This window comes from Sus scrofa, chromosome 6 (assembly GCF_000003025.6).
Source record: "Sus scrofa isolate TJ Tabasco breed Duroc chromosome 6, Sscrofa11.1, whole genome shotgun sequence".
In the NCBI taxonomy this organism is placed as follows: domain Eukaryota; kingdom Metazoa; phylum Chordata; class Mammalia; order Artiodactyla; family Suidae; genus Sus; species Sus scrofa.
The window spans coordinates 68,438,119-68,462,865 of NC_010448.4; the positions used below are offsets into that span (position 1 = coordinate 68,438,119).

General features: G+C 49.7%; 1 protein-coding gene across 30 annotated transcripts in view; it reads left to right on the forward strand.

The window, feature by feature from the left end:
* The window catches only part of CAMTA1 (calmodulin binding transcription activator 1), an 866,060-nt gene that overhangs the window by 832,256 nt on the left and 9,057 nt on the right, over window positions 1-24,747 (forward strand). For 13 of the 30 annotated variants that reach the window (XM_021097504.1, XM_021097510.1, XM_021097514.1 and 10 more), the window contains 11 exons: window positions 3,534-3,730; window positions 4,088-4,166; window positions 4,402-4,717; window positions 5,182-5,705; window positions 10,311-10,498; window positions 11,089-11,335; window positions 12,805-12,876; window positions 14,945-14,965; window positions 16,446-16,639; window positions 17,540-17,614; window positions 20,255-20,285. In XM_021097504.1, coding sequence (XP_020953163.1) covers window positions 3,534-3,730; window positions 4,088-4,166; window positions 4,402-4,717; window positions 5,182-5,705; window positions 10,311-10,498; window positions 11,089-11,335; window positions 12,805-12,876; window positions 14,945-14,965; window positions 16,446-16,639; window positions 17,540-17,614; window positions 20,255-20,285 — 1,944 coding nt within the window. The remainder of the gene's footprint in view (window positions 1-3,533; window positions 3,731-4,087; window positions 4,167-4,401; window positions 4,718-5,181; window positions 5,706-10,310; window positions 10,499-11,088; window positions 11,336-12,804; window positions 12,877-14,944; window positions 14,966-16,445; window positions 16,640-17,539; window positions 17,615-20,254; window positions 20,286-24,747) is intronic. The other 17 variants (XM_021097499.1, XM_021097507.1, XM_021097513.1 and 14 more) reach the window with 13 other exon arrangements.

The window sequence follows — 24,747 nt, forward strand, 5'->3', positions numbered from 1 at the left end:
ACGGCGGGCGTCGGTGAACACCGGAGGTCAGATGGTGACTCAGGTTCGCGGGGCCGAGGGTTCAGTGAGAACGTATTTTGTGTTTTGTGTTCTGTCTCCACCTTAAGTATAAACAGAAGACGTAATTGAATTCAGTAACTCACAAGCCTTTTAGAAACTCAAGGAGATCAATACCATCGGGGCCCAGAGAAAGCACTGCTGCCCTTTTTCAGTGGAGAACAGCCTGACACATCCAGGCCTCATCACAGATGCTCTTCCTCCGATGCCCGGAGGGGGGCATCGTTAGAGTTAAGAACAGGGAGATCGCCAAACGGTATTTCGAGTCCCATCAGTCTTGCAGGCTTTCTAGACGTTTCGTTAGGAGCTGCATTCGGACTCCGCCTCTTCGGCAGAACTTCTTTGTGGGGAGGCCCTAGATTGAGTGTCAAGGGACCCGCCATGCTCTTTCCCTCCCCCACTGAGTCATGGCCTAAAAGCCTCTGCCCATCCCCCTCTTTCTGTCCGAGGTGAATGGTGCTTCCCCTGGACAAGTGCATCTTTAAGGGAACGTTTTGAATTTCACGATCCTTGTCAAAGTCAAGCATTGGTATTATTTTTTTTTTTTCTGGTCTTTTGTCTTTTCAGGGCCGAACCCGCAGCACATGGAGGTTCCCAGGCTAGGGGTCGAATCGGAGCTGTAGCTGCTGACCTACACCACAGCCATCTCACTCTGCGACGTACACCACGGCTCACAGCAACGCTGGATCCTCAACCAACCAAGCGAGTCCAGGGATCAAACCCGCGCCCTCATGGACACTAGTCGGGTTTGTTATCCACTGAGCCATGACGGGAACTTCCGGTAGTATTTCTAATAACAGGTAAAAACTGAAGCAGGGTGTTTCACACCCAAAACACTAACCTTGTTTTTCAACATCTTTTCCTCTTTTTTCTCACCTCTCTTCAGGGAAGACTTGGCCCAAAGTAAAAAATATCATTAAGGCTTCTTATCCACGTGATGCTACTGTTTTCTCAAAAGAAGTAAACAATGTCTGTTGTATCTCAGGATGAAAACAAGAGTTCCCTTGAAACCCTTTTTCTTTCACCAGCAAAGGCTGCATGTGGGAGTTCCCTGGTAGTCTAGCGGTTAGACTTGGCACTTTCATCGCTGCGACCCGGGTTCGATCCCTTGTCTGGGAACTGTGATCCCACATTAAGCCACTGCACCCCTTGACCAAAAAAAAAAAAATTTAATAACAGTAATAATAATAACAAAGTCTGCATAAAGGGAATGGAGTATGACGTCATTTTCTAGCCCAACCATTTGGCAACTGGCCTCTTATCATCTGGTTCCATAATAACTGCTATTGAATATTCTTTCATCCGTTTAAGTTGGCTTTGATAAATATCTGTGTCTGCCTTATAGGATAGAAGTGTGGCCGGTTTCGTTAACACAAATCAAACCAAACCAAACCATCCCTCTTTGTTCATCACCCAGGGACTTATGTGTACCCTTGAATATGTCTGTCTGGTGTATATAGAGGGGCCCTGCCCTGGCTTTTTTGAGTCAAGGTCATTCTGCTTTTGAGTCAAGGTCATTCTGCTGCTGGTTGGGATTGTCCCCTCTGTTCCTTTGAGATGTTGTGACAGCTCCGGTGAGGATGACATTGTCGCCGTCACCTGCCATTTATTTTTGCAGGCATTTTTTAATTCCAGATTTAAAAACAGAAAACACCAAGGAGCAGCAGTATTTCTGTAGTAATTGAACTTCACGTCACTGGACAGAATACTTTGAAAATAATGCCGGAGATGAGAATTAGACCAGAAGTGGTATTTATTTGAGGGAAGGGAGCGTTAAACATAAAACTGCTATCGCAGAGACTCAAAGAAGCTGTTAAGGTTACTCACTTTGATTTTTTTGTGTCTTCTTTTGCAACCTCCTCACAACAAAGAGCTGAAAGCCCTGCGGTCAGGGTTAGTGCATTTCTCTTTCCCACCTGTCTCGGGCGTTAGTGACTGCACTTCAGCTTCATGGTCTCTCCTGCTTTCCCCAGTATCCTTTTTGCTTTACATAAAGGACAAGATTTTTTACGACTTATTTTTCCAATCGGGATATAATTGACACAGGAGACTGTGTTAGTCTGGGGTGTATATAGCATTGTGATTCCAGATCTATGTGTGTTTTGCAAAATGATCAGCCCCAGTAAGTCTGGCTAACACCCGTCATCACCCATGTTCCAAATTTTCTTCCTTGTGATGAGAACTACTCTCTCAGCAGCTTTCAGATGTGCAGTGCAGGATTATTGTTATTATTATTTTGCTTTTTAGGGCCATACCTGCGGCCTGTGGAGGTTCCCAGGCGAGGGGTCCAATCGGAACTGCAGCTGCCTGCCTGTACCACAGCCACCAGCCACAGCAACGTGGGATCCAGGCATTATCTGCGACCTACACCACAGCTCACGGCAACGCCAGATCCCTGACCCACTGAGCGAGGCCAGGGATCGAGCCTGCATCCTCATGGATCCTAGTCGGGTTCGTTTCTGCTGAGCCAGGACGGGAGCTCCAGAGGCAGTGTCATTAACTCTGCCCCAGGCTGCGCATGATACGCCCATGACTTACTCGATTTGCAGTGGGAGCTTTTGTGCCCTTTGACCCTTTTCACTGTTTTGCCCACCTCCTACCCTCCACCTCTGGGGACCGTCAGTCTGTTCTCTGCATCTGTGAGTCTGGGGTTGTGTGTGTGTTTGGGGGGTTTTGTTTAGGATTCCACATATACATGACATCATACAGGATTTGTCTTTGACTGATTTCACGAAATGTAACCCTCTCAAGGTCTATCCATGTTGTTGCAAATGTATTATTGAAATTTTTCTTTTTTTTTTTTCTTTTGGCTGCACCCACAGCATGTGGAAGTTCCCGGGCTGGGGATCAAACCTGAGCCACGGCAGTGACCCAAGCTGCTGCAGTGACAATGCTGGATCCTTAACTCCCTGAGCTATAAGAGAACTCTTTATTGGATATTTCTAAGGGTTTCCTCAGGGAGCAGACCCCCCCCACCTGAGTGATTTGATGCTCCTTCAGAAGGAGCAGGGCAGTCAGTGGTCCCCGCAGCCCCGGTGGAAGCCACGGAGAAGTTACCTGCTCTGCTCTCTCCCGAGTTTACTGCCTGCCCTTGTACTTCAGCTGGGAGCCTGGGGCCACTTTTTTTTTTTTTTTTTTTTTTCTTTTTTTAAAGCAGGATATGCTTTCCCTGAGATGCGTCAGCATGGAGGTCACAGTCACTTGTCAGCTCTAACCGCCAGGCCCCGGTGCTCTTGGAGTTACGGAAAGTGACCCGGTGCCCGGCTGCGGACCTGTCTGCCGAGCCTGACGCGGCTCGTGCTGTTCTCTCTCGCATGATCGTGATGTCTCCTTGTTTTTCCACTTTTGTGTTGCCCGGTTGCCGTCACCAATCATAAAGCATCTGTGTCCCCCCGCCTCCCACCTTGGCCATCAGGAGGCTGACTTGGGGGAGGGCCCCTGGTCGCCGGGTCGGAACACTGGCTGTTTTGTTACAGTGCACGTCGGGCCCTGGGACGCTGGGGAGCTGCTTTGAGAGCCGCGTGGTCGTGGTGTGTGAGAAGATGATGAGCCGGGCCTGCTGGGCCAAGTCCAAGCACTTGATCCACTCCAAGACCTTCCGTGGAATGACCCTCCTCCACCTGGCCGCGGCCCAGGGCTACGCCACCCTCATCCAGACCCTCATCAAGTGGCGGTAAGGCCGGGGCCTCAGGCCTGGGGGTCCCCCCGCTGCGTCTTGGGCATGGGCCACCTGGGCGTCCACGCGCGGAGAGAGATCAGCCCGTTCGGGGAGCGTGGCAGCCTGGACCAAAGGGCTCTCTCTGAGGACGGTTCCAAGAAGTTCTATGAGCTTCTGCCCAAGAGACAGCGTGTTGCTAAAGCTAAATGTGGAATTTTTATCTCCTCTGGGCTACTGGCCAGAGTCTGGACCACCCTTGGAAATCCGCGGGTCGGAGGCCCAGTTCAGTTTCATCTTTGTGGGTCTCACAATGCGCTTGTGTTTGTTCCCATTGACGGGTCGTGTGCTAACGGGAGGTGTGATCCCTTCCAGCACAAAGCATGCAGACAGCATCGATTTGGAGCTGGAGGTCGACCCCTTGAATGTGGACCACTTCTCCTGTACTCCTCTGGTAAGAAATGGGTTCCTTTATCCCCTGCACCGCTTTTCTGGGGCGGCCCGGGGTCTGCCCGGCGCCCTTTGATAGACGACCCTCTCAGAGCCACTTCGGAGGGGCCGCGTTTTACGGCCCCCTTGAGATCGCTGGCCAGGACCGATTTGTCGGCCAGCGGCAGCAGCAAGGGCAGAGGTGAAATGTGTGTCTGTCACTCACGTTGAGGAGGCTGGCTTTGTCTCTGTTTTTCCAGATGTGGGCCTGTGCTCTAGGGCACCTAGAAGCAGCTGTCGTGCTGTACAAGTGGGACCGCCGGGCCATCTCCATTCCTGACTCTCTAGGAAGGCTGCCTTTGGGAATTGCCAGGTCAAGGGGTCACGTGAAATTAGCCGAGTGTCTGGAGCACCTGCAGAGGGACGAGCAGGCTCAGCTTGGACAGAACCCCAGAATCCACTGTGCTCCAAGTGAAGAGCCCGGTACGGAGAGCTGGATGACCCAGTGGCCCAGTGACGCCATCACCTCCCCAGAAATACCCAAAGGAGTCACCGTCATTGCAAGTACCAATCCAGGTAAAAATGGAAAATTCTTCCATCTCCGAACTTGGCAGGTTTCCCATTTGCTCTCATGCAGCTGCCCTCAGAAAAGTCCATAGGATCTTCACATACATTTAAGGGTTTGGTTTTGGGGTTTTTGTTTTGTTTTGTTTTTAATGTTTCTAATGTACCTTTTAGCTGTTAGAATGCCTAGTGCTTCCCCCTGCCCCCGCCCCAGCCCCACCCCCAAAACTGCAGAAAGTAGCAAAGGAAAAAACCCAAAAACAAAAACCGCTATGTTCGTGCAAGAAAGACCTCCCTATTTTGGAAGAGGATGATGCGAATACAGTATACGCTGCTGAGGACTATTTTAAAGTTAGGGCCATGTCTCGAGTTCTGGCTTTGCCCTTGGTGTTCCCCAGGCGTAGAGAAAGTGTTAACTCTTTAGGATTCCTGACTTTGCCTCCTGTCCTGACTGTCCTTTCTACTGTACTTTTCAGAGCTGAGAAGACCTCGGTCTGAACCCTCTAATTACTACAGCAGTGAGAGCCACAAAGATTATCCAGCTCCCAAAAAGCATAAATTGAACCCCGAGTCCTTCCAGGCGAGGCAGGAGAAGCTGCTTTCCACTGCACTGAGTCTGGAACAGCCAAATATCAGGAAGCAGAGCCCTAGTTCTAAGCAGTCTGTCCCTGAGACTTTCCGCCCCAGGGAAGGGCTGAGGGGCTGCAGCCGGGAAGGCTCCCCTCCCACTCCAGAGACTGCAGGATTCCAAGCCTCTGGATCTCAGCCCGTAGTAAAGTGGAATTCCAAAGGTCTTTACATTGGTGTGTCTACAGTACAGGTGACTGGAACTCCGAAGGGGACCAGTGTAGGGAAGGAGGCAGCACCTTCGCAGGTGCGTCCGCGGGAGCCAATGAGTGTCCTGATGATGGCTAACAGAGAGGCGGTGCACACAGAGCTGGGGCCCTACCGCGATAGCGCAGAGAGCGAGGACTGCCCACAGCCCATGGATGACATACAGGTGAGCGCGGGGAGGGAAGCCCGCAGAGCCCGGCTCGGCCGTCCTTGCTTCCTTGGTCTCCGCAGCCGGTGTCCAGAGGGCCTGTGCCCTCCTCACCAGCGAAGGGGTCGACGTCTGGGCTCGTGCATAAGAATGCCCGTCTCCTTTGCTGGGGAATGAAGCCTTGTGAACAGCGGGGCAGAGCACTGCCCACCCAGGGCGCGGCAGGTTCGGGCGTGCACCGGCTCCTCCGAACGCCCGCAGTACATCCTCCGCGTCCTCCCTGCATCCAGGGCGACTCATTTCACTGTTTTAAGCACCAGTTGTCACAGAGCCACGGCCTGACAGCAGCTCCAGCAGGAGGAGCCGAGTGATCAAAGCACCATGGCGGGCACAGCCCTGTCGCGTCTTTAGAAAGGAGTGTGTGACGTCAGGCTCTCTGGAGGTGCAGTGAGATCCCCCTAGAGCTGATAATCGACCGCATTTGTGACAAATCGAGGCTCTCCGAGATCCTTTGAGGGCAGTAACCTTGTTACAGATGCAGAGAGGACACCCCGAAGGAACCTGGAGCTGAGGCTCTTCAACAAGCAGATTCCATCAATTAAAATACAGCTGGGGGAGGACCCAGCAAGCATCCTCAGAACACGGGCTTGCCTTCCTCTCGCCCCAAAACATCCCACAAGAAATTCACTAGGCACCTGTGCCTGTGGGCGCGATGGTGATCTTGCATCCTGGAGGGCACCTAGAGGGTCTGATTGCTAAACCGCTCTGCTCCTTGCCTCCCAGGCAACCCTTCCTACCCACCCCTGCTGTTCGGCACAGGATAAGAACCATGTGTGCTCACGGTGGGCTCCCACCCCGTGAGCTGATCTACCTACCGCTGCAGTTGTAGGGAGGTCTGCCTGGTGGTATTTGAGATAAAGGTTTGGTAAACTTTTCCTGTAAAGGGCCAAAGAGTAAATATTTTCGGCCTTGTGGGCCATACAGACTTTGTCATGACTATTCAATCTGCCTGTAAAGTGCAAAAGCAGCCCGAGAAGTGAATGAGTAGGCCGGGTGCCGATAAAATGTTATATACACCAACAGGTAGCCGGATGGATTGGGCCTGCCGTGGTTTGCCAAACCCTATTTTAAACAATTTCTGACAGAGGCCGTGCTAGATATCAATACTGAGCACTTCCCAGAATGTGAAAATCAGCAGCTCAAAAGGGGGAGCTGAGGAGTTCCTGGGTTGTGGCTCAGCGGCTTAAGAACCCAATGCTGTATTTGTGCAGAGCAGGTTCAATCCCTGGCCCGGCTCAGTGGATTAGGGATCCAGTGTTGCTGCAAGCTGCAGCGTAGGTTGCAGATGCAGCTTGGATCTGGAGTGGCTGTGGCTGTGGCCAGTAGCTGCGGCTCCAGTTCAACCCCTGGAGCAGGAACTTCCATGTGCCACAGAAAAAGGCGAGAGGAGCCAAGATGAGCATCCAGAACAGAGGTGTCCACTGGAACTTGGTGCAGTGGTGGGAACATTCTGTGTCTGCACTGCCCAGTATGGGAACCAGTGGCCCCGCGTGGGACTGAGCACTAGAAATGCATCTCATCTGACTCAGGGACTGAATTTCTAATTTTATTTAAGTTTAAACAGCCCTCGGACAGCACAGCTTTCGAGCAACTGGCCCTTACCAAAACAGAGCTGATGCAGGAAATAGAAAATAACCTAAAAAAAATCTACTTTATATCTTCACTGAGCCTTCAGAGAATAAATACTTTGCTAAATTAAGAGCACATAACCTGTGGAAAAAGCAGCAGTCTACAGAAGTATTTTAGCCAAATGAAAAAATAACCATGAAAATCAACCAAATAATTCAAGAAACGGCAAGCCAGGGTTTATGTGGCATGAATAGTAAAATTCGTCATCCTGGTATCTCTGGATAATTATTGATAGTGAGGTTGCGTGATAAGCTCCTCTTTCAATAAAAGAGAAATAATGTTTCCACCACAACCTAGACGTGGGACTCTAAATTGAGCAAAACCGTGGAGGTAGTGAAAAAGAGGTGAAAGCGTGTTAAAACAGTTCCCTTGTCCCAGGAAAATCAGAGTTTGTTCCAGTTACGATCCTGATAGATTCCCAGAGGCTGAAATAAGCTTGTTAGCAATGTGACATCACTAAGACCTGTAAAGAGAGGGTACAGAATTTCTATGTCACCTGGGGGGGAGGGGGCAACAGAACACTTGACCCGTTTGGGGAACGTTCAGGCATGGTAACCGGCAAAAAAGCAACAACAGACATCATACTCCGTAATATAATATTATAGGAATATTTTCAAACATGACTCATTCCCACTCTGGAAACTGTTGCTGCTATTCAAAGAGTCCCAGACTGGGTAAAAAAAGAAGCAGACTATATACCATTTACTGCTTGTAAACGACCGAAGTGAAGTGAAACAGAAGGCATGCAGAGGACGTGACGGGGAGAGACCACAGCCAGACGAAGATGAAGAGGAGAAAGGTCAGACGTCCGGCTCAAGGGCCGTAGTGGATGTGTGTGTGTCTGTAATTGATCAGGAAAATGTGATTGTAATGAACCTTTCTACACCTGACGACGTAGCTCCTAAATCCAGCCCGTAGATACAAAAGCAATGGGAACCCATCAGAGAGTGCATGACGCAGCCCAGCTGCGTCAGAATCGGTCCACTCGTGTAGACAGAAAACGGACCTCAAAAAATTAACAATCCGTTTAGCAAGTTGGACTTAGCGTGTATGTTTAATATGTGATATATTCATGTATAATTACGTCGATGCGTGAACACACATAGTAAATATGCATATCGTTGTTGTTTTTAGATAGCCAAGCGCATTCGTAAAAACTTCCCATCGACTCGGGTCCAAAGAGAATTTAAATAAAAACCCCCAACGCCTTTAAATTCCATTGCCCTCTTTTAGCTCTCACAGTTTAAAAAAAAAAAAAAAATCAGCTGCTTTATGCCAGAGTGTTGCCCATCTTATGTGATACGGGGTCCTTACACCAATACACGTTCATAAAATAGAAGATTTGGGGGAGGAGCAACTGTAGGATTGTACCCTTCAGTTCCCAGAAGTTTCACGTTTTAATGCTTTCATGGAAAAGGATCAAGGTAGGACTGACTTCCTTCTGCCTGAGTCCCGAGTCCCGAGGGCCAGTGGAGACGAAGAAAAGCTGGGATTTTTTTCCCCGAGATGTTTTCATTTTTATTCCTGTGGCCGTAATCATTCTCTGTCGAACAGTTAGAAAGTGACCCAAGAGAGTGTTTTCGTCAGCTCGACTGAGGTGTAATGTACATACCAGAAAATCCGCTCCTTTTAAGGGTCAGGTGTGGTGAACTCCGGTCCATTGACACAGCCGAGCAGTCATCCCAGCCCCAGTTAGGACATTTCCGTCACCCCCTCGGAGGTCCCTGTGCACCCTTCACAGTCTCTGCTCCCGTCCCAGCCCTCGGCAACCATGGATCTGATTGCTCTCCCCCAGGGTCTTGCTTTTTCTAGAAGCTGCCTGTATCCGTGGACTCGTGCCCTGCCATATCCTGTGCCCGGCCTCTCTCACAGCATAACGTCTTTGAGGCTCGAGCATGTCCTAAGAGGAGCCTCTCGTCGTTTTTGTACTGACGTCTTCAGAACATTGTCAATTCACTTAAAAACCCAATCGGCTGTATTTCACCTGCCATTTTCAAGAGATGTGCAAGGACATTGGAAAAAACAAGCTTGTGTCTCTCATGCCGATCCGATATGTCTCCTCCAGACTAGTTTTGAGGACTCCTAGATGGACCCGTTAGGAATGTATTTTGGGTGCACGATGAGCAACCTGCCTGCAGTGGTTTCGTAAGAAAATGATTTCTTTTTCTCATAGAAGGTCCAGAGGTTCAATGGCTCCATCATGCCATCCGGGATCAGGATTTTTTTTTTTCTTTCTTTTTTTCTGGATTTTCTCTTCTTTTGGCTTTGCTCTTCAGGCTTGTTGCTTTACGGTTCTCATGGGGCTTCTTGAGCTTCTCTGTAGTCAAAGCAGAGAGAAGAGAGGCGAGGACCAGGTGCATGGAGAGCCGTGCTCGGGGGAGCAGAAGCTCAGCCCGGGGCCCTGCCGGCAGGCTCCTGTACCGTCGCATTGTCCAGAAGCGGGTCACAGCTCCTCCCCTTGGTGCGTGGGAGGTGGGACACCAAGAAGAGGATTGTGAGGCGGGCTTCTTTCCATCACAGGCTCTCCCTTGGGGGCTGGCTCATGGCTGCCCTCTGCAGGACGGGGGTTCTCTAGGCGAGGCAAAGTGGGGGGCGGGTAGCAGTCAGGTAACCAGCAGCACCCCTGTGTAACTATGACACCGCACTCTACACCTGTCCGGTCATGGTACCATTAGCTGGTGGCTCCTGGCTGAGAGTGGAAAGCAGACACAAGCCAGGCATTCTCAAAGCCTTAAGGTTTTGGACCAGACTGGGATGTGGAGATAATCCGTTCTGGGATCTCTGCTTATTGGGGGGAGCCGGCCGAAACCTTACAGTCGAGTCGCGAACCCGCCTTCTCTCCTTTCTTTCCGAGGGTGGGGGGAGTGCGGGTAGGACCAGGTAACGTCCCAGGTTCCCTTCTAACCTGAGTGTCCTGTGCACTCCCGACTCCAGGTGAACATGATGACCTTGGCAGAACACATCATTGAAGCCACACCTGAGCGGATCAAGCAGGAGAATTTTGTGCCCCTGGAGTCCCCAGCCCTGGAAAGGACAGACGCTGCCACCATCAGCAGTACCATGAGCTGGCTGGCCGGTTACCTAGCCGATGTCGACCACCTGCCAAGTGCTGCCCAGATCAGGTCAGTAAAGCCTGAGGGCTGGTGCCCGAGGGAGGTTCCTGGGTCTCTAGCTGGAGGCACAGGTGGCTCGCTGGTTCTGAGGAGTCTGGCGGAGCGGAAGCCCTTGTCCTGGAAGGAAGCACATGTTAGGACAGCCTCTTCCACAGCCTTCCCGCTCACCACCTCTCCCCACATCAGAGATGATATAGCGTTTCCCACTGGTTAAGTTACAGTTTCACTGGCGGGGAGTAGGGGAGCTGCTTGGAGAGTTTTGGGGAGCTGTGACGTGCTGCAGCTTGATATGGGATCTTGGTTCCCAGACCAGGGATTGAACCCCGGCTGCAGCAGCAAACGGGCCAAGTCCTAACCACCAGACCACCAGGGACTCGCAGACTCTGTGGGTTGAGTCCTTAGCACAGTTCCAAGCTCACCGCAGGCGCTCAGTAGGACCGCACTCACGGAAGGATCCGCGGAGTCTGTTAGCCGCTTGCCTGCCTGCTTCACGGGTGCAGTGGCTTCTGGTGGCTACCATCTCATCCCGTGGACCGGCGTGGCGGGGATCCTGCCAGCCAGCCACCAACCTGTCTGTCCTGTGTCTCCTCTTGTTTCAGAAGTGCATATAACGAGCCTCTCACCCCTTCTTCTAATACCAGCCTGAGCCCCGTCGGCTCACCAGTCAGTGAGATAGCTTTCGAGAAACCCAGCCTCCCCTCTGCAGCGGACTGGTCTGAATTCCTGAGTGCATCTACCAGTGAGAAGGTGGAGAACGAATTCGCTCAGCTGACCCTGTCCGATCACGAACAGAGAGAGCTCTACGAGGCTGCCAGGCTTGTCCAGACGGCTTTCCGGAAATACAAGGTGAGGAGACGGAGTCCGGGGGTCCCGACCTCCTCAAGCCCGGGCGCGTCCGAGTCATCCAGACAGAAACGGAGGCCATGTCGTCTTGTCGCCTCTGACGCAGTAGAATTCTTATTTGACATTATTAACTAGGTCACATCAAAATTATTCACAGTGTTCAGCAGAAATTGGCACAGCCTTGCACATCAGCTGTAATGTGTTAAATGTTAAAAAAAGAAATTATTATTTTATTATTATTATTATCATTTGTCTTTTTGCCTTTTCTAGGGCCACACCCGCAGCACATGGAGGTTCCTAGGCTAGGGGTCCATTCGGAGCTGTAGCTGCCAGTCTGCACCAGAGCCACAGTAATGCCGGATCCAAGCTGCATCTGCAACCTACACCACAGCTCACGGCAACGCAGGATCCTCAACCCACTGAGCAAGGCCAGGGATCGAACCCGAAAGCTCATGGTTCCCAGTCGGATTCATTAACCACTGTGCCACGATGGGAACTCCAAAAAGAAATTATTAATAGTTGTCAGAAGCTCTGCTGAAATAAAACTGACAAGTGGGGAGTTCCCGCTGTGGCTCAGTGGGTTAAGAACCCAACTAGTATCCATGAGGATGTGGCCTGATCCCTGGCCTCGCTCAGTAGGGTTAAGGATCCGGCGTTGCCGTGAGCTGTGGTGTGGGTCTCAGACGTGGCTCGGATCCCGAGTTGCTGTGGCTCTGGTGTAGGCCAGCAGTTGCAGCTCCGATTCAACCCCTAGCCTGGAAACTTCCATATGCCTCAGGTGCGGCCCTTAGGAAAAAAGGAAACAAGCAGACAAACAAAAACAGACAACGAGTGCAATGGTTGTCACCATCTGAACTTAACATTGGTAATAAAATGGCTGTTTATTATACAGTCAACACAAAGTCAGTTGACACCTCTGCCACAAGGAACTGATCTAGAGCAGGGGTTTTTGCCTGGAGGCCTGGGGACTAATTCTTTTCAGCCCATGAACCCCTAAAATGTTAAAGTGTCTGGGTGAGTGTTTTGATGGGGGCAGGGGCAGAGCCTTCTGTAACTTCTCAAGGGCGTCTCTGATCTCTCTGGACAGTGTTAAAAGCCACCACTCATCAAGAGCCCAGGACTTGGCGTTATCTTAGGAAAGGCAGTGGAGAACAGCAGTTTTTAAGGACAAATAGGAGCTTCGTGAATTCTTTAAATACTTGGAGAAGGAATGTTTTAGGCTTCCTAATATCCAGAGGCGATAGCTCTATCTCGAAGCAGATTTATTCTGTGAATAGTCAGAGATTTATTCTGTGAGTTCGTTTTTCTTCGTCTTTATCCTTGGTGTCCGCTTTCCCCTGGGCTTTGGTAAACCTCAGGCCTCAGCTCTGAGATAGTTCATCCAACAAGTCCTGAGTCCATTCACATCTTGGGAAAGTTACATTTCTTATACTGGATTATTTCTTCTTTTCTTTCCCCAATTTCCCCTGAAGGGCCGACCCTTGCGGGAGCAACAGGAGGTGGCAGCAGCTGTCATCCAGCGCTGTTACAGAAAATACAAACAGGTGAGCCGGGTCCTGAGTTGCCACGGGAACGTGCTTTGTTCACGCAGCATCCAAACAGGCCCCCGAGGAGTCTCCTGTGTGGTTTGGCCAGAGAGCACACCGTCCAGCACCTAACTCAAAGACTGGCTTTGAGCTGCCTGGATTAAAAATCAGGGGGAAATGTGCCAGAGGAGGGACAGAAAAACAAAAACAAAAAAGCCACCTGCAACTGATGCCACAAAATAATTTTTGATCAGATTGTCGGCCTTAGCGTTACTGCTGCCTGCAGTACTGGTCTGACGCAAAGAAAGTTATTTGTGTCTGAAGTGGGGCCTCCTCTGGTCATCTTCCCTGAAAGCCCTGCAGCAATTAAAGAACACAAGGGAGGAATTCCCACTGTGGCACAGTGGGTTAAGCATCCAACTGCTGCAGCTTGGGTCACTGTGGAGGTGTGGGTTCAATCCCTGGCCCGGTACAGCAGGTTCAGGATCCGGTGTTGCCATAGGTCACATCTGTGGCTCAGATTCAATCCCTGGCCAGGAATCTTCCATCTGCCCCAGGTGCGGCCATGAAAAACACATAGGAGTTCCCATTGTGGCTCAGTGGGCCAAGACCCCGACTGGTATCCATGAGGATGCTAGTACAGTTCCTGGCCTCACGCAGTGGGTTAAGGATCCAGCGTTGCCACAAGCTGCAGGTAGGTCACAGATGAGGCTCGATTCTGGCGTTGCCTTGGCCATTGCTGTAGGCCGGCTGGCCGCTGCAGCTCCAATTCGACCCCTGGCCTGGGAACTTCCATATGCTGCAGGTGTGGCCCTAAAAAGACAAAAAAAAAAAAAAAAGACTATCTAAAAAAAAAATCAGAAAGAGCACGAGGGAATGTGATACAGTGACAAAACAGAAGGTAATACTGGCTGTTGTCTTTGACCTTGAATTACACAAGTGATATCATCTTCAGCCGCTTTTCCTTTCAGCGTCTTACTTGGTTAAAAATGAAGAATCGTAAAACTCTTTGAACACGTAAAGAAGCCCCGAATCCCTTAAACTGTTTGGCACCCCTTAGTGAAGCGGGGTGAGGGCCCGAGACGCTGTCGCGCCCTATTGCTGTTCCCAGAGCGTGCGGTGGGGTCACATAGCTCCCGTCAGATGGGGCCGGAATCGCTCAGAGAGGACCCGGTTCGTCCTGGGTCGGTTAGGCTCACTCTCTCATTTTCCCTTACAAGCATCTGAAGGAAATGACTTCCTTCCCATTTTATAGACCAAGAAGCTGAGGTTCAGAGACGTTAAGAGTAGACCTTCCTAACCACCCAGGTGGTTATAAAACATTAAACATGGCCCAGGTGAGCTTTGACTGGTTCATAGGATAAAGTGCAGTCCTTTTAGCAGAGTCTGGAACCTTTTCATTAGGTGGTGCTTTGGGTAGGTCTTACATTTATTTGCATTTAAGGAATAATAAATGCCGCGATGCGTAAGAGCCACGTAGAAAGTCAAGGTTATTTTCTTCCGTTGTGATCTAGGATTTGCTTTGACGTCTGGTGTGGGTGGCCGTTTTCTCGAGTTTCTCTAGGATTCAGCCCTATTCATGGCCGGGGGTGGCGGGGGGGGTGTCTTCAGATTTCAGCCAGTTGAGTTCAGGATCCCAGAAAGTAAAGGTTTATTGTGCAAACGCTGACACCGCCATCCCCGTGGCCCCAGAGCAGGGAACCGTCCTGGTTTCTGTTTGCCGAGCAGGCGTCTTGTTAGCATGAACCACGCTCAGCATCCATTTCAAGTCCGTGATGACCACAGGTGTTTATTCCAGAATGTGAGTTGGTTGTGTGTTTTTTTTGTTTTTTTGTTTTTTTTTTAAATCCCCTTGCAACGAACTGTGGTCCACAACCAGGAAGGTGGAAGGCATTTTTTTTTTAAATACTGACAAATATAAGACAAGTATTTTGGAAGTTGGAAGGCATAAATATAGCCAAGCTGCCTTTCTTTTCCTTTTTTTTTTTTTTTTTGGTGGGGAGTTTTATCGGTTCTGGTGCTGGTTTTTCATTTCATTATGTGCAGCAATCTAACATTAATCTTGTATTTTCTGTTTCTCCCCAAGCTGACATGGATAGCCTTGAAGGTAATGATACACCCAAGTCCTCTCACGAACCATTCCACCCGAGTCACAAACTTCACACCCATCACCAGCTCTAAGAAGGGCCCATGCAGATGGCACGGTCACCCAGTAGGCATACCCTGCTTGCCAGGCCACCTAACCCCAGCACATCTCTCCTCTGGGGACCATGCGGTTGTGCCATTGGAGTGGGTTTTGGCAGGGACAGTCTCTGGCCATGTCCTTGGCCGGTGTCCGTCTAAACAGGCCATCCAGGACCATTCCCGTGAACCCAGTGAGCCACTGAGCAAATCTGCCTTCTCCGCAGTGCCCTCCCCGTGGCCTGGTAGGTTCCGAATGGGTAGCCAAGGTCATTAGAAGCCCAGGAGCGCCGCGGGCTGCAGCCTTGTCGCCTTAAGAGGCTTTTTTGGACCAATGGAAATGCCAGACGGGTCAGATGAGCGGACAAGGATTCTTGCAGGAGGGTCTGGAACATTCTGAGAAGTCCGTTTTTGCCCCTCCTCTCACCTCACACAGGCAGAGAGGCGCTTAGGCCCAGGGGTTTCCGAGGCGCCTTGTCTGCAGGATGGTAAGTTGCCTTCTTGCGAGCAGAGCGCTGCACCCTGGCCTGTGGTCCTCAGAAGCCGTCTATTTTGTTAGCAACCTGGACATGGCTTTTTTTTTTTTTTGTTATTGTTGTTGTTTTGTTTTTAACATGGAGAGCTCTGCAGTTTTCATGCCTAGAGACTGGCCTGGGCGAGCACCCCCCACCCCTCCCGCCCCCCCCCCGTGCCTTCAGGCCTCACTTGCCAGCAGGCTGCGCGCAGGGCGCTGGTCCGGCTCCCGAGCGGTCCCCAGCCCTGTGACCACTTCCCAGGTTTCACGGCTTCACCTCCATGTCGGTCGTCTGGGCGTTTGTCTGTTGCAGGTCAAAGTGGCTTAAAGGTGTCAGCGTTTCATGATAAGCCTTGTCTTTGGGACCTTGTAACTCAGAAGTTGGTCACGTGGGGTGACAGTTAGAAACCAGGTGCTGACTGCTGAGTCCGTGGGTGCTGACTGCTGAGTCCGTGGGTGTTTGGCAGGCATGGGGAGGTTCATGCATAGTGTTTCCAAGTTGGATAAGAAGTAATTGTCCTGAACATTTCAGATGCTCCTTCCTAAATACCCCCGCCCCATTCTTAAGTGTCTCTGTATATTGCTTTTCATTAAAACTTGTTTTCCAAGAAGGACAAAAGATTTTGATATGGGGTAGGGGGGAGAAAAACACATTTAAAATGATGCATTGTCTGGAGATGTGACCCGCAGGGTCGTATTTTGCGTTGTGGAAAGGTAGGTGCGGAGATGCCCTGTTGGCCTCATGGCAGCTTGAACCCCCAACAGAAAAGGTGAAAACGCAGGGGGAAGAGTGGTTTTCCTCCGTCCCCTCCCCGCCTGCTGGGCTCAGAGGACACGCAGGCCTGCACAGCCCCCGTTGTTACTGCCGTGTTTATTCTTGTTTCCCCTGCAGTATGCACTTTATAAAAAGATGACCCAGGCTGCCATCCTTATCCAGAGCAAATTCCGAAGTTACTACGAACAAAAAAAATTCCAGCAGAGCCGGCGTGCCGCTGTGCTGATCCAAAAGTATTACCGGAGTTATAAAAAGTGTGGCAAGAGACGGCAGGCTCGCCGAACAGCGGTCATTGTACAGCAGAAGCTCAGGTGAGTGGCCACCTGCTGCAGTCGAGAGAACCCCCGGCTCGGTGGGAAGGGCTGCCCTGTCCTGCCCTCGGCAGCTGGCAGTTATTTCCTCCCCAGGCCATGCCAGATGCAGTGTCTTTGTGTCGTCACACCTGTGCTCTCTGCCTGCGTTTGTCTTTTTAGCGCCCTCTCTGTCCACTCCCCTCCCCAGTCATTTTCATGTCACTGCCCAGGTTCTGCTTGTCGCAGAACCTGGCAGGACCAGAGTTTCTACTCAGAGAGGTGGCACCCTCCTGTAATTGTCTAAATTGTAGTGTTTCTGCACCTGAGACCTTGGAAGAGTGAGTAGAGCGAAGCCATATGCCATATGGGAGAGTGTAGCAAAAACGTTGCCCATAGTACAATACGATGGCCAAAGATGTCTAGAAAATAATAGGGAGTTCCCACTGTTGCACAGTGGATTAAGAGCCTGACTGCAGCAGCTCGTATCACCGGGGAGACACGGGTTCAGTCCCTGGCCCAGGAACTTCCATATGCTGCAGACCCGGCTATTAAAAAAACAGAAAGAAGGAAAAGAAAAAGAAAATAGTACCCCAAAGAGAGTGGCAGATGCGGGCAAATCGACTTTTGAACCCAGAAAGCCTGTCTCATGCCAGGGGGCCTTTCTCAGCAAAAGGTGTGTGTCCAGACTTGGGGCAGAGCTGGTGTGGGCCGTCTGATTTTCAGTCTTTCACTTGTCTCCCTTCACATTGGAGCAGGTATCTCTGCTCCGCTCCACCCTCCCCTCCCAGCAGCGCCCAGACTCCGAACCGTAAAACGCGCCCAGGCTGTCGGGTTTGGTTTTCTGTCCCAACTCAGCCACTTTCGGCTTTTGTACGTCGAGCTTCCTGGGACAGTAACGAATATTCTGGCTTTTTTCAGGAGCAGTTTGCTAACCAAAAAGCAGGACCAGGCTGCTCGAAAAATAATGAGGTTTCTCCGCCGCTGTCGCCACAGGTACATGAACCCTCATCTCGACATTTTAGTCCCAAAAGCATAATGAGACCACCCCAGTCACCTTAGCCACGCACGAACTCCCAGATGCCACTAGTCCCCCACAGATAACCAGGGCAAACGTCCTGAATGACACGAGGGTAACAGAACTCTCTCAGATAGGGACCGAGTTGCTGCCGTGAGCACGCTGGTCAGCTGTTGCAGACGATGCTGTGTGTGTTTTGAATCACGGGGAGTCATGCCAGCGTGTTTCTGTTTTAATTTGGGTGCAAGGACAGCTTAGTTGGACTAGATCTTCGTTCCAGATTTTCCTTTAACCAGCTCTCTCCATGCCACACTGCAGTTATATCCTTCACTCTCTAAACCCTTGCTGTGCTAATGTGAGTCCACACAGAAGAGGTTCTGTTCCCAAGGAAAGGAGAGGAAACAACCCCGTTTTCTGATGCAGAATGGCCACTGGATAGCTGGCGCCCTCTGCTGGCCGTGTCTGAGCAAACACTCTGCATCAAACCCTCTATCACAGCCAGGCTGTGATGAGCAGGCTCTGAGATGGTGGGAGTGAAACTGGGCAGGGACGGAAAGGCACCTGGGATGGGAGGTTGCATTCCAGCTAAAAGGGGGCCCCCGCGGACCCCAGCCTCTTCCCGCCCGTGAAGCTAAGCCAGAGAGTTTCTCTTTGTTTTCTGAGTCTGAGACGCCTTTGTGAAGACGAGGGCCTCGACCTAGATTTCCGGGGGCTGAACTTGTTTTCGTGGCGGAGTCCTCTGGCCTGCCCTCTGTGACAGAGGCTGTCTGAGCTGTGTTGAGACCACCCGCCACCTGGTCGTGTTGTTTCTCTGTGCATCAGGAGCTGCGCGGTTTACAGAACCGAACTCGCGGTCCAGTCTCCTCCTCCTGTTCCACTGCACCCCAAGCCCCGGTGTCCAGAGGCACTTTGATTCCTCAGAGGTTTCACTTTAGTTTTTCCCCTCCTCACACTGTCTGCTTGGCTCACCTTGGCAGTATGTCAGCTTTGAGGCTTCATAGGGGTTAACGGGCTCCTCGTGTGCACTTTTACTTCAGTGAACAAAATAACGCTCTTACATGACATTGGAAGGGACCACGTAGCCACACAGGCACAGCGGTAAGACCTTTGAAAGGAACATCCTTTAGGATATTTACGGTGTTCTCCAGCTAGAATGCTAGCTTACCGTAGGTCTCAGCAGCCCCTTCGCTCTCCACCAGGCAGTGATGGGGTTTCTTCCCCCACCCCTGCGGTGATTAACTCCCCAGTGAGGTACCAGTATCCATCCTCTGAAATAGTACGTCTTGTTAGGAAATGCACATCAGGATACGGGACCTGGCTGGGACATGCGGAAAGTAAGCCTCCAGGCGCTGCCGAAGTCAGTCTCTTTTCCCGATTGTTCATTCATGCCTTCAACTTAGCGGCAGGGACTTGTAACCAAATAGAGCCGTGGCTGCTCCTCCTCTGGTGGAAGTGTCAGGGGCTTACCTGGGCCCTTTCCCCTAGGTTCTCCCACATACTCCCACTCCTCTCCCCCTTTCCTCTTCCACCTGCAAGACAGAAAACCCCCAGAGGATACACCCTGCCCCCAGATTTTATCTTCAAGGAAGTTGCCTTAACGTTGCTCTTCCCTGGAATGGTCACGAGTTAAATTCTCCTTGGTCCTTCTGGGTCTTGCCGGTTTTCAGACTTGGAAAATAGTGCAACCGTGGAGATTACGAGTAAAGCCTTGTGAAGTCCCCTGTTCGTTGTCTCCTCTCTTTTCCGGCCGAAACCGCCCGTGTTCACTTGGGGCGAATCTAGAAGCTAAGATATTTCAACCAAACATAAACACGGAAAAGACTGCTTCCCACAGGAGACTGAACAGAGGGATGGGTTCCCTCCTGCTTTCTGAGTTCTCCTTTTGTAAACGAGCAGAGGCACTCACAAGGGTTTTGCCTTCCTCGGGCCCGTATTTTACCCAGTGATAACCTCATAAAGCTCGCAAGACGGTACGTTAGGGAGAAAGCTTCCGATTATGGAGTCTGAACCTCTGTTCTCCCTTGGGGATTAAACAGCGACCCCTACAGGCTCTGTTCTTCCCTTGCCCTTTACTGTTCCAAATGTTAGACAGATGTGCAGGCAAATTGGAATCACCTTTGTATACTGACCGTGGACACTGCCCATTCCCATATATTCAGGGAAGGGACTTGAGGCAATCCTGGCACTCTACTGTGGAATGAGAAGTCATTTTCCCCAGGATGAGTGTCACTCTGTTGCCATTCTGAGTTACTGAATGTTCTTTAAAGAGAAACTGTCGTTTGCCTTGTCCCTTAGAAGCATTAAAATAGAAAATCTCTTGGGACACACTCTTAAAAAAGGTAGGTAGGACGTGGCTTCAGGCATCAGGAAGAAGTGTCCTGTGGCTCAGGGGTTTTGCTAAATCATGTGACCCCAACATTTTTAGACAGAAAAGTGAATCACTGAATTTCCCACCTGCTCATTCCACATACCCCCACCACCCTCCTCTTCTTTCTTGCCAAAAAAAAAAAAAAAAGGAACCACGTTATAGTCTTTTTTGTTGAATAAAGCTATTTATAAGATTTCTGTTGTGACCCTCACATGCTAATAGCTCTTTGGTGTTGTTTTACTGTCTAAAGCCCCCTGGTGGACCATAGGCTGTACAAAAGGGTGAGTGTAGCTGCCTGCTAGCCAGTTTATCTTTATCTTCCATTTTCAATATTTTGCTTTTTGCTTGCTTGCATGGGGCTGCAGCCTAGGTATGCCAGTAAGTTTCACATCCATTTTGAATGAAATAAGAGAAAGTAAAAACTAACCCTCAGTACTAACCCTGCTACTCTATACGACAGGACAGCAGTCACATACCACCTGAGAGGTACAAGTGCATGAGTGGCAGGAGGACCTTCTGAAGCCACCATGGGGCATGCTTAGCACTTGGGGGGAGAAGCCTTCAGTATACGTTTTAAAAAGGGCCGGGGAGGGGGGACGAGGTTAAATCTAAACACGGCTGCACGCGAAGAAAATGTTAAGCAGGTGGTGATTTGGGATGAAAGTAATTTGCCACATGACATTCTCAACGACCACTGTGTCGAAATTTCTAAAGCAAGAAGACTCACTAGGCGATACTGACTTTTTTTTCAACTCATGGATGTCTTGTTTAGCAAGACACAGTTTGGTTACCCAACTTTCCCTTTCCCTGGTGCTGCGAGGTAAGTCGGTGCCCAGAGCCGCCCTTTCAGGACCAGCCCAGGACGTTGGTTACCACCGAGAGGTCGAGAGTGACCTCCAGCCCTTAACGACAGGGCCGAATACAGAAGGGGTGACGGGAAGTGGCCTAAATCCACACATGATGTACTGCAGTGAAGAGCGGATGTTCCGAGAGAATTGGTAGTTTAAAGACATGATAATGGGTAGGTGTTCAGTGGACGTATTAGTGTTTGTGGGGTTTTAGAATATGATGCTGATGTGTAAGTACGCAGGTGAGACTGTAACACGTCTTTGGTTGCAATAAAGGCTTTCCTGGCAGAAAACAGTTCTTTAAAAGCCAGGACTGGAATTCACCAACGTCAGACTTGAATCTAGATGAACCTGACACGTGGTTATCTCAGGGGGAAGTGGTGGGGGAAGGCCATGGGCATGGCGCTGTGTACAAAATAAATAGCAAAGGCCTGTAGAGCACAGGGAACGCTGCTCAATGTTGTGTAATAACCTAGAATGGAAAAGAATCTGGAAAAAAATGCATATGATATATATACACCTATACGTGTGACACTGAGTCACTTTCCTGTGTACACCTGAAACTGACACAGGGTTGTGAATCAACTGTACTTCAATTTTTAAAAAGTGAAGGGAGGGAGGGCAGAAGAAAAAATGTGACATTAGGAAAAACCTCCCCCAAAATTTGACAGTTTCTGTCTTGAGACTTAGGAGAGGATGCATTTGAGATACAAGATGGCAGTTAATATCTCTATCAGCTCAACTACGTTCAGAACCCGCCCTCTCGATCATTGTAAGTCAACTCTAATGGAAAAAATAAAGATCTTAAAAAAAAAATCCTCCCTCTGAACCTCACACTAATACGGCATGAGTCATTTGCAAGATTTTGGAGAAAAGATCACACTTCAAAAAAGCCTCGAACTTCTAATGTCCCTGGAGATACCATCTCCTGTCTGACTGTGTATATACATTGATGTGAATGTCGTCATGTTTTAAGCCAAGGGTCTGAAAACAGTTCTTTAAAAGGCCAGATAATAAATGTCTTAGGCTTTGCGGACCATAGAGTCTCTGCTGCGGGACAGTGGTTCCTCGTCATCCCTGGGCGCATGCCTCTAAGACCCCCCAGCAGACGCCTGAAACCATGGATAACCGTGGATAGTACTGAACCCTATAAACACATATTGACATGTACATATATAACCCTACACACACACACATAACCCTATATACATATATATACACATACAACCCTGTATACACATATAACTCTCTATATATAATCCCATATACATATATACACAATGTAACACTCTATCCATATGTAAATGTATACATAATCCTATATACATCGATACGCGTACACGTATAACCTTATGTACATCTATGCCTGTTCACACATAACCCTATACACACAGACACACATATACGTACACACACCATCACACTTTGTTTTCTCCTGTGCTAACAGGTGGGTGGCATATAGAGTGTGGATGTGCTAGGCAAAGGGATGACTCGTGTCCCAGGCAGGACAGAGTAGGACAGTTCAAGTTTTCATCACCCTACTCAGAATCGCACACAGTTTAAGACACACAAATTATTCTATCTGGAATGTTTCACTTAGTGTTTTGAGACTGCAGTCACCCGTGGGTAACTGAAAACCTTGGAAAGCAACCACAGATGTGGGGGGGGGGCTGCTTGCTTAGTTCTGCCATCGTAGCATGAAAACAGCCACAGACAATCCATGAATGAGTGGTTGGGGCCATGTTCGAATAAAACTTTATTTACAAGTAAAGAGACACATTGGGCTGGATTTGGTCCACAGGCTGTAGTTTGCTGACCAAGGTTGACAGGAGGTATGAGTTTTTCTAAGTTCTTTCTAAATCAAGACTTTATCCCTGTAAAAGGTTGAAAGCCTCGTCATCTATTTAAAACCGTGGATAGTCACTAAAGGAGAACTTTGTTTAAAAAAAATAATAATGCAGCTACACTCCTTTATAAATGTAACTAATCAGGCCGAATTAGGAAGTTGTTGACACTTGAAATATTTCAGGTCCCATATGGCAGAGCTGGCTCGGAGCTGCCTGTTTTTAAAATGTAAGAGGAAAAGGAAACATCTCCATTTCCTTTTTTCAATTTCCCTTACACTCCGCATACACAGATCATACATAGACCATACATCTTTCCATTTAAAAAATAAAAACTCCAAGGGAGCAGATGCACTTCCTAGTATTCTACTGTACTCTTAGGTTGTAATATCTTGCATGTTATATGCAGTTTATATAGTCTGCTGCAAGGAGCCAACGTTTTAGGAAGAGCGGTTGCTTAGGTCCTTTTGAAGCCTGCTAGGTTGTGATACATTCATGGTCATTTTTAAGAATACTTTCACTAAAAAGTGCCTTTCCATGCCAACCGGGGTCCCTACCTTAATTTGAATGCCCGCTATCTTCTGCTGTGCATTCCTAAAATTCCTCTGTACACATGGGAAGTTGGAATTTCACAACATCCGCTCTGCCCCTTAGTCTCAGGGGGTTTGAGAGAAAGGGACGGAGGAGCTTTCAGGCCCCCTCCAGTTCAGCCGTATTTCTCCAACGTGCGGGTTGAGGAATAGCCCACCTCGGTCTTGTCCACTCTGTCCATTGGGGAAGTCACAGTGGCACTCCCTCTAAGAGTCCCCAAGTTGGGGGACAGAGCTTTCTCTGAGAAGGATTTGCATTCCTGGAGTTTATGTCAAAGAAGATAATGTGTTTATTCATGTATCAAATGCATCGCATTTAAGGTTTACCCATCTGACAATGATATTCGAAAGCTTAAAAGACAGCTTATGGTACAGGATGTGTAAAACACAATTTGACCCCAGCTCCTAAGTTAATGAGGCAGAAAGATACCTAAAAAGGAGGGCGGGAGTTCCCACTGTGGCACCACAGGTTAAGAACCTGGTGTTGTCTCCGAGGCGGCGTGGGTTCAATGCCCAGCACGGTGGGTTAAGGATCCGGCACTGCTGCAGCTGTGGTGGAGGCTGCAGCTGCAGCTCGGATTCAGTCCCTGGCCTGGGAACGTCCATGTGCTACAGGTGCTGCTGAAACAGAAAAAAATATTTTTTAACTGAAAAAAAAATCCAAAGAAGGCCGTGTCAGTTACCAGAATTAGGACACAATATGCTCATTCCAGCAGCATCGCAATTGGAAAATACCAATTGTGTCTTCACCCCTCTTCCGTCTCCACGCGGGGAAGGTGAGCCAACACCGAATCTACTTCCCGGAGTCCGGCTCGCTTTGACTCGGTCTTTCCTCCAGACTCGGCCCCTGATTTATGCAGTGACTCTAAGTGAAGGGATGCAGCTCCAATACTGTCACAGGGACGTGTCTCGCCTTGACCGCTTAACTGTCTGTTGAAGCGGAGACAGCACACACACACACACAGATGTTTGAAGCCAGCATTTTAAATCCTTCTTCTCAGCTTGCTTAGGTGTTGGACCTTTTCAGCCAATGGCTGAAGGCTCCTAAGATGGAGGAGCTGCTCACACAGCACAGGCAGAAAAGGCTCCTTGCCTGTGGGATCTCGGTCTCATCAGGACGTTAGTCAGTGTTAAGCCAGAAACCAGGCTTCCTCAGACGGAAGGGAAGCAGGTGGTCGAGGGCCGAGTCGCAGCAGATAGCGAGACGCTGGCCCTTGTTGTCTGAATACCTTTTGGCCTCAGATAGATCTCGTCTTTCCCAAATGAGATCAGGTCCCCATGCTTTGTCCCCTGTGCCAGTCCCTGCAGGTATCAAAAACGGTGGCAATGCTAGTATCGAAATAACCGATTTTTTTGTAAATTGCTGGCCTGGTTACCCGTGTGCAAGAAACGTGGGGGAAGCCATCCAGCTGGCATCAGAGAGCCTTGACTGGAGGAAGAAGCACTAACCCTTTGGGGTCA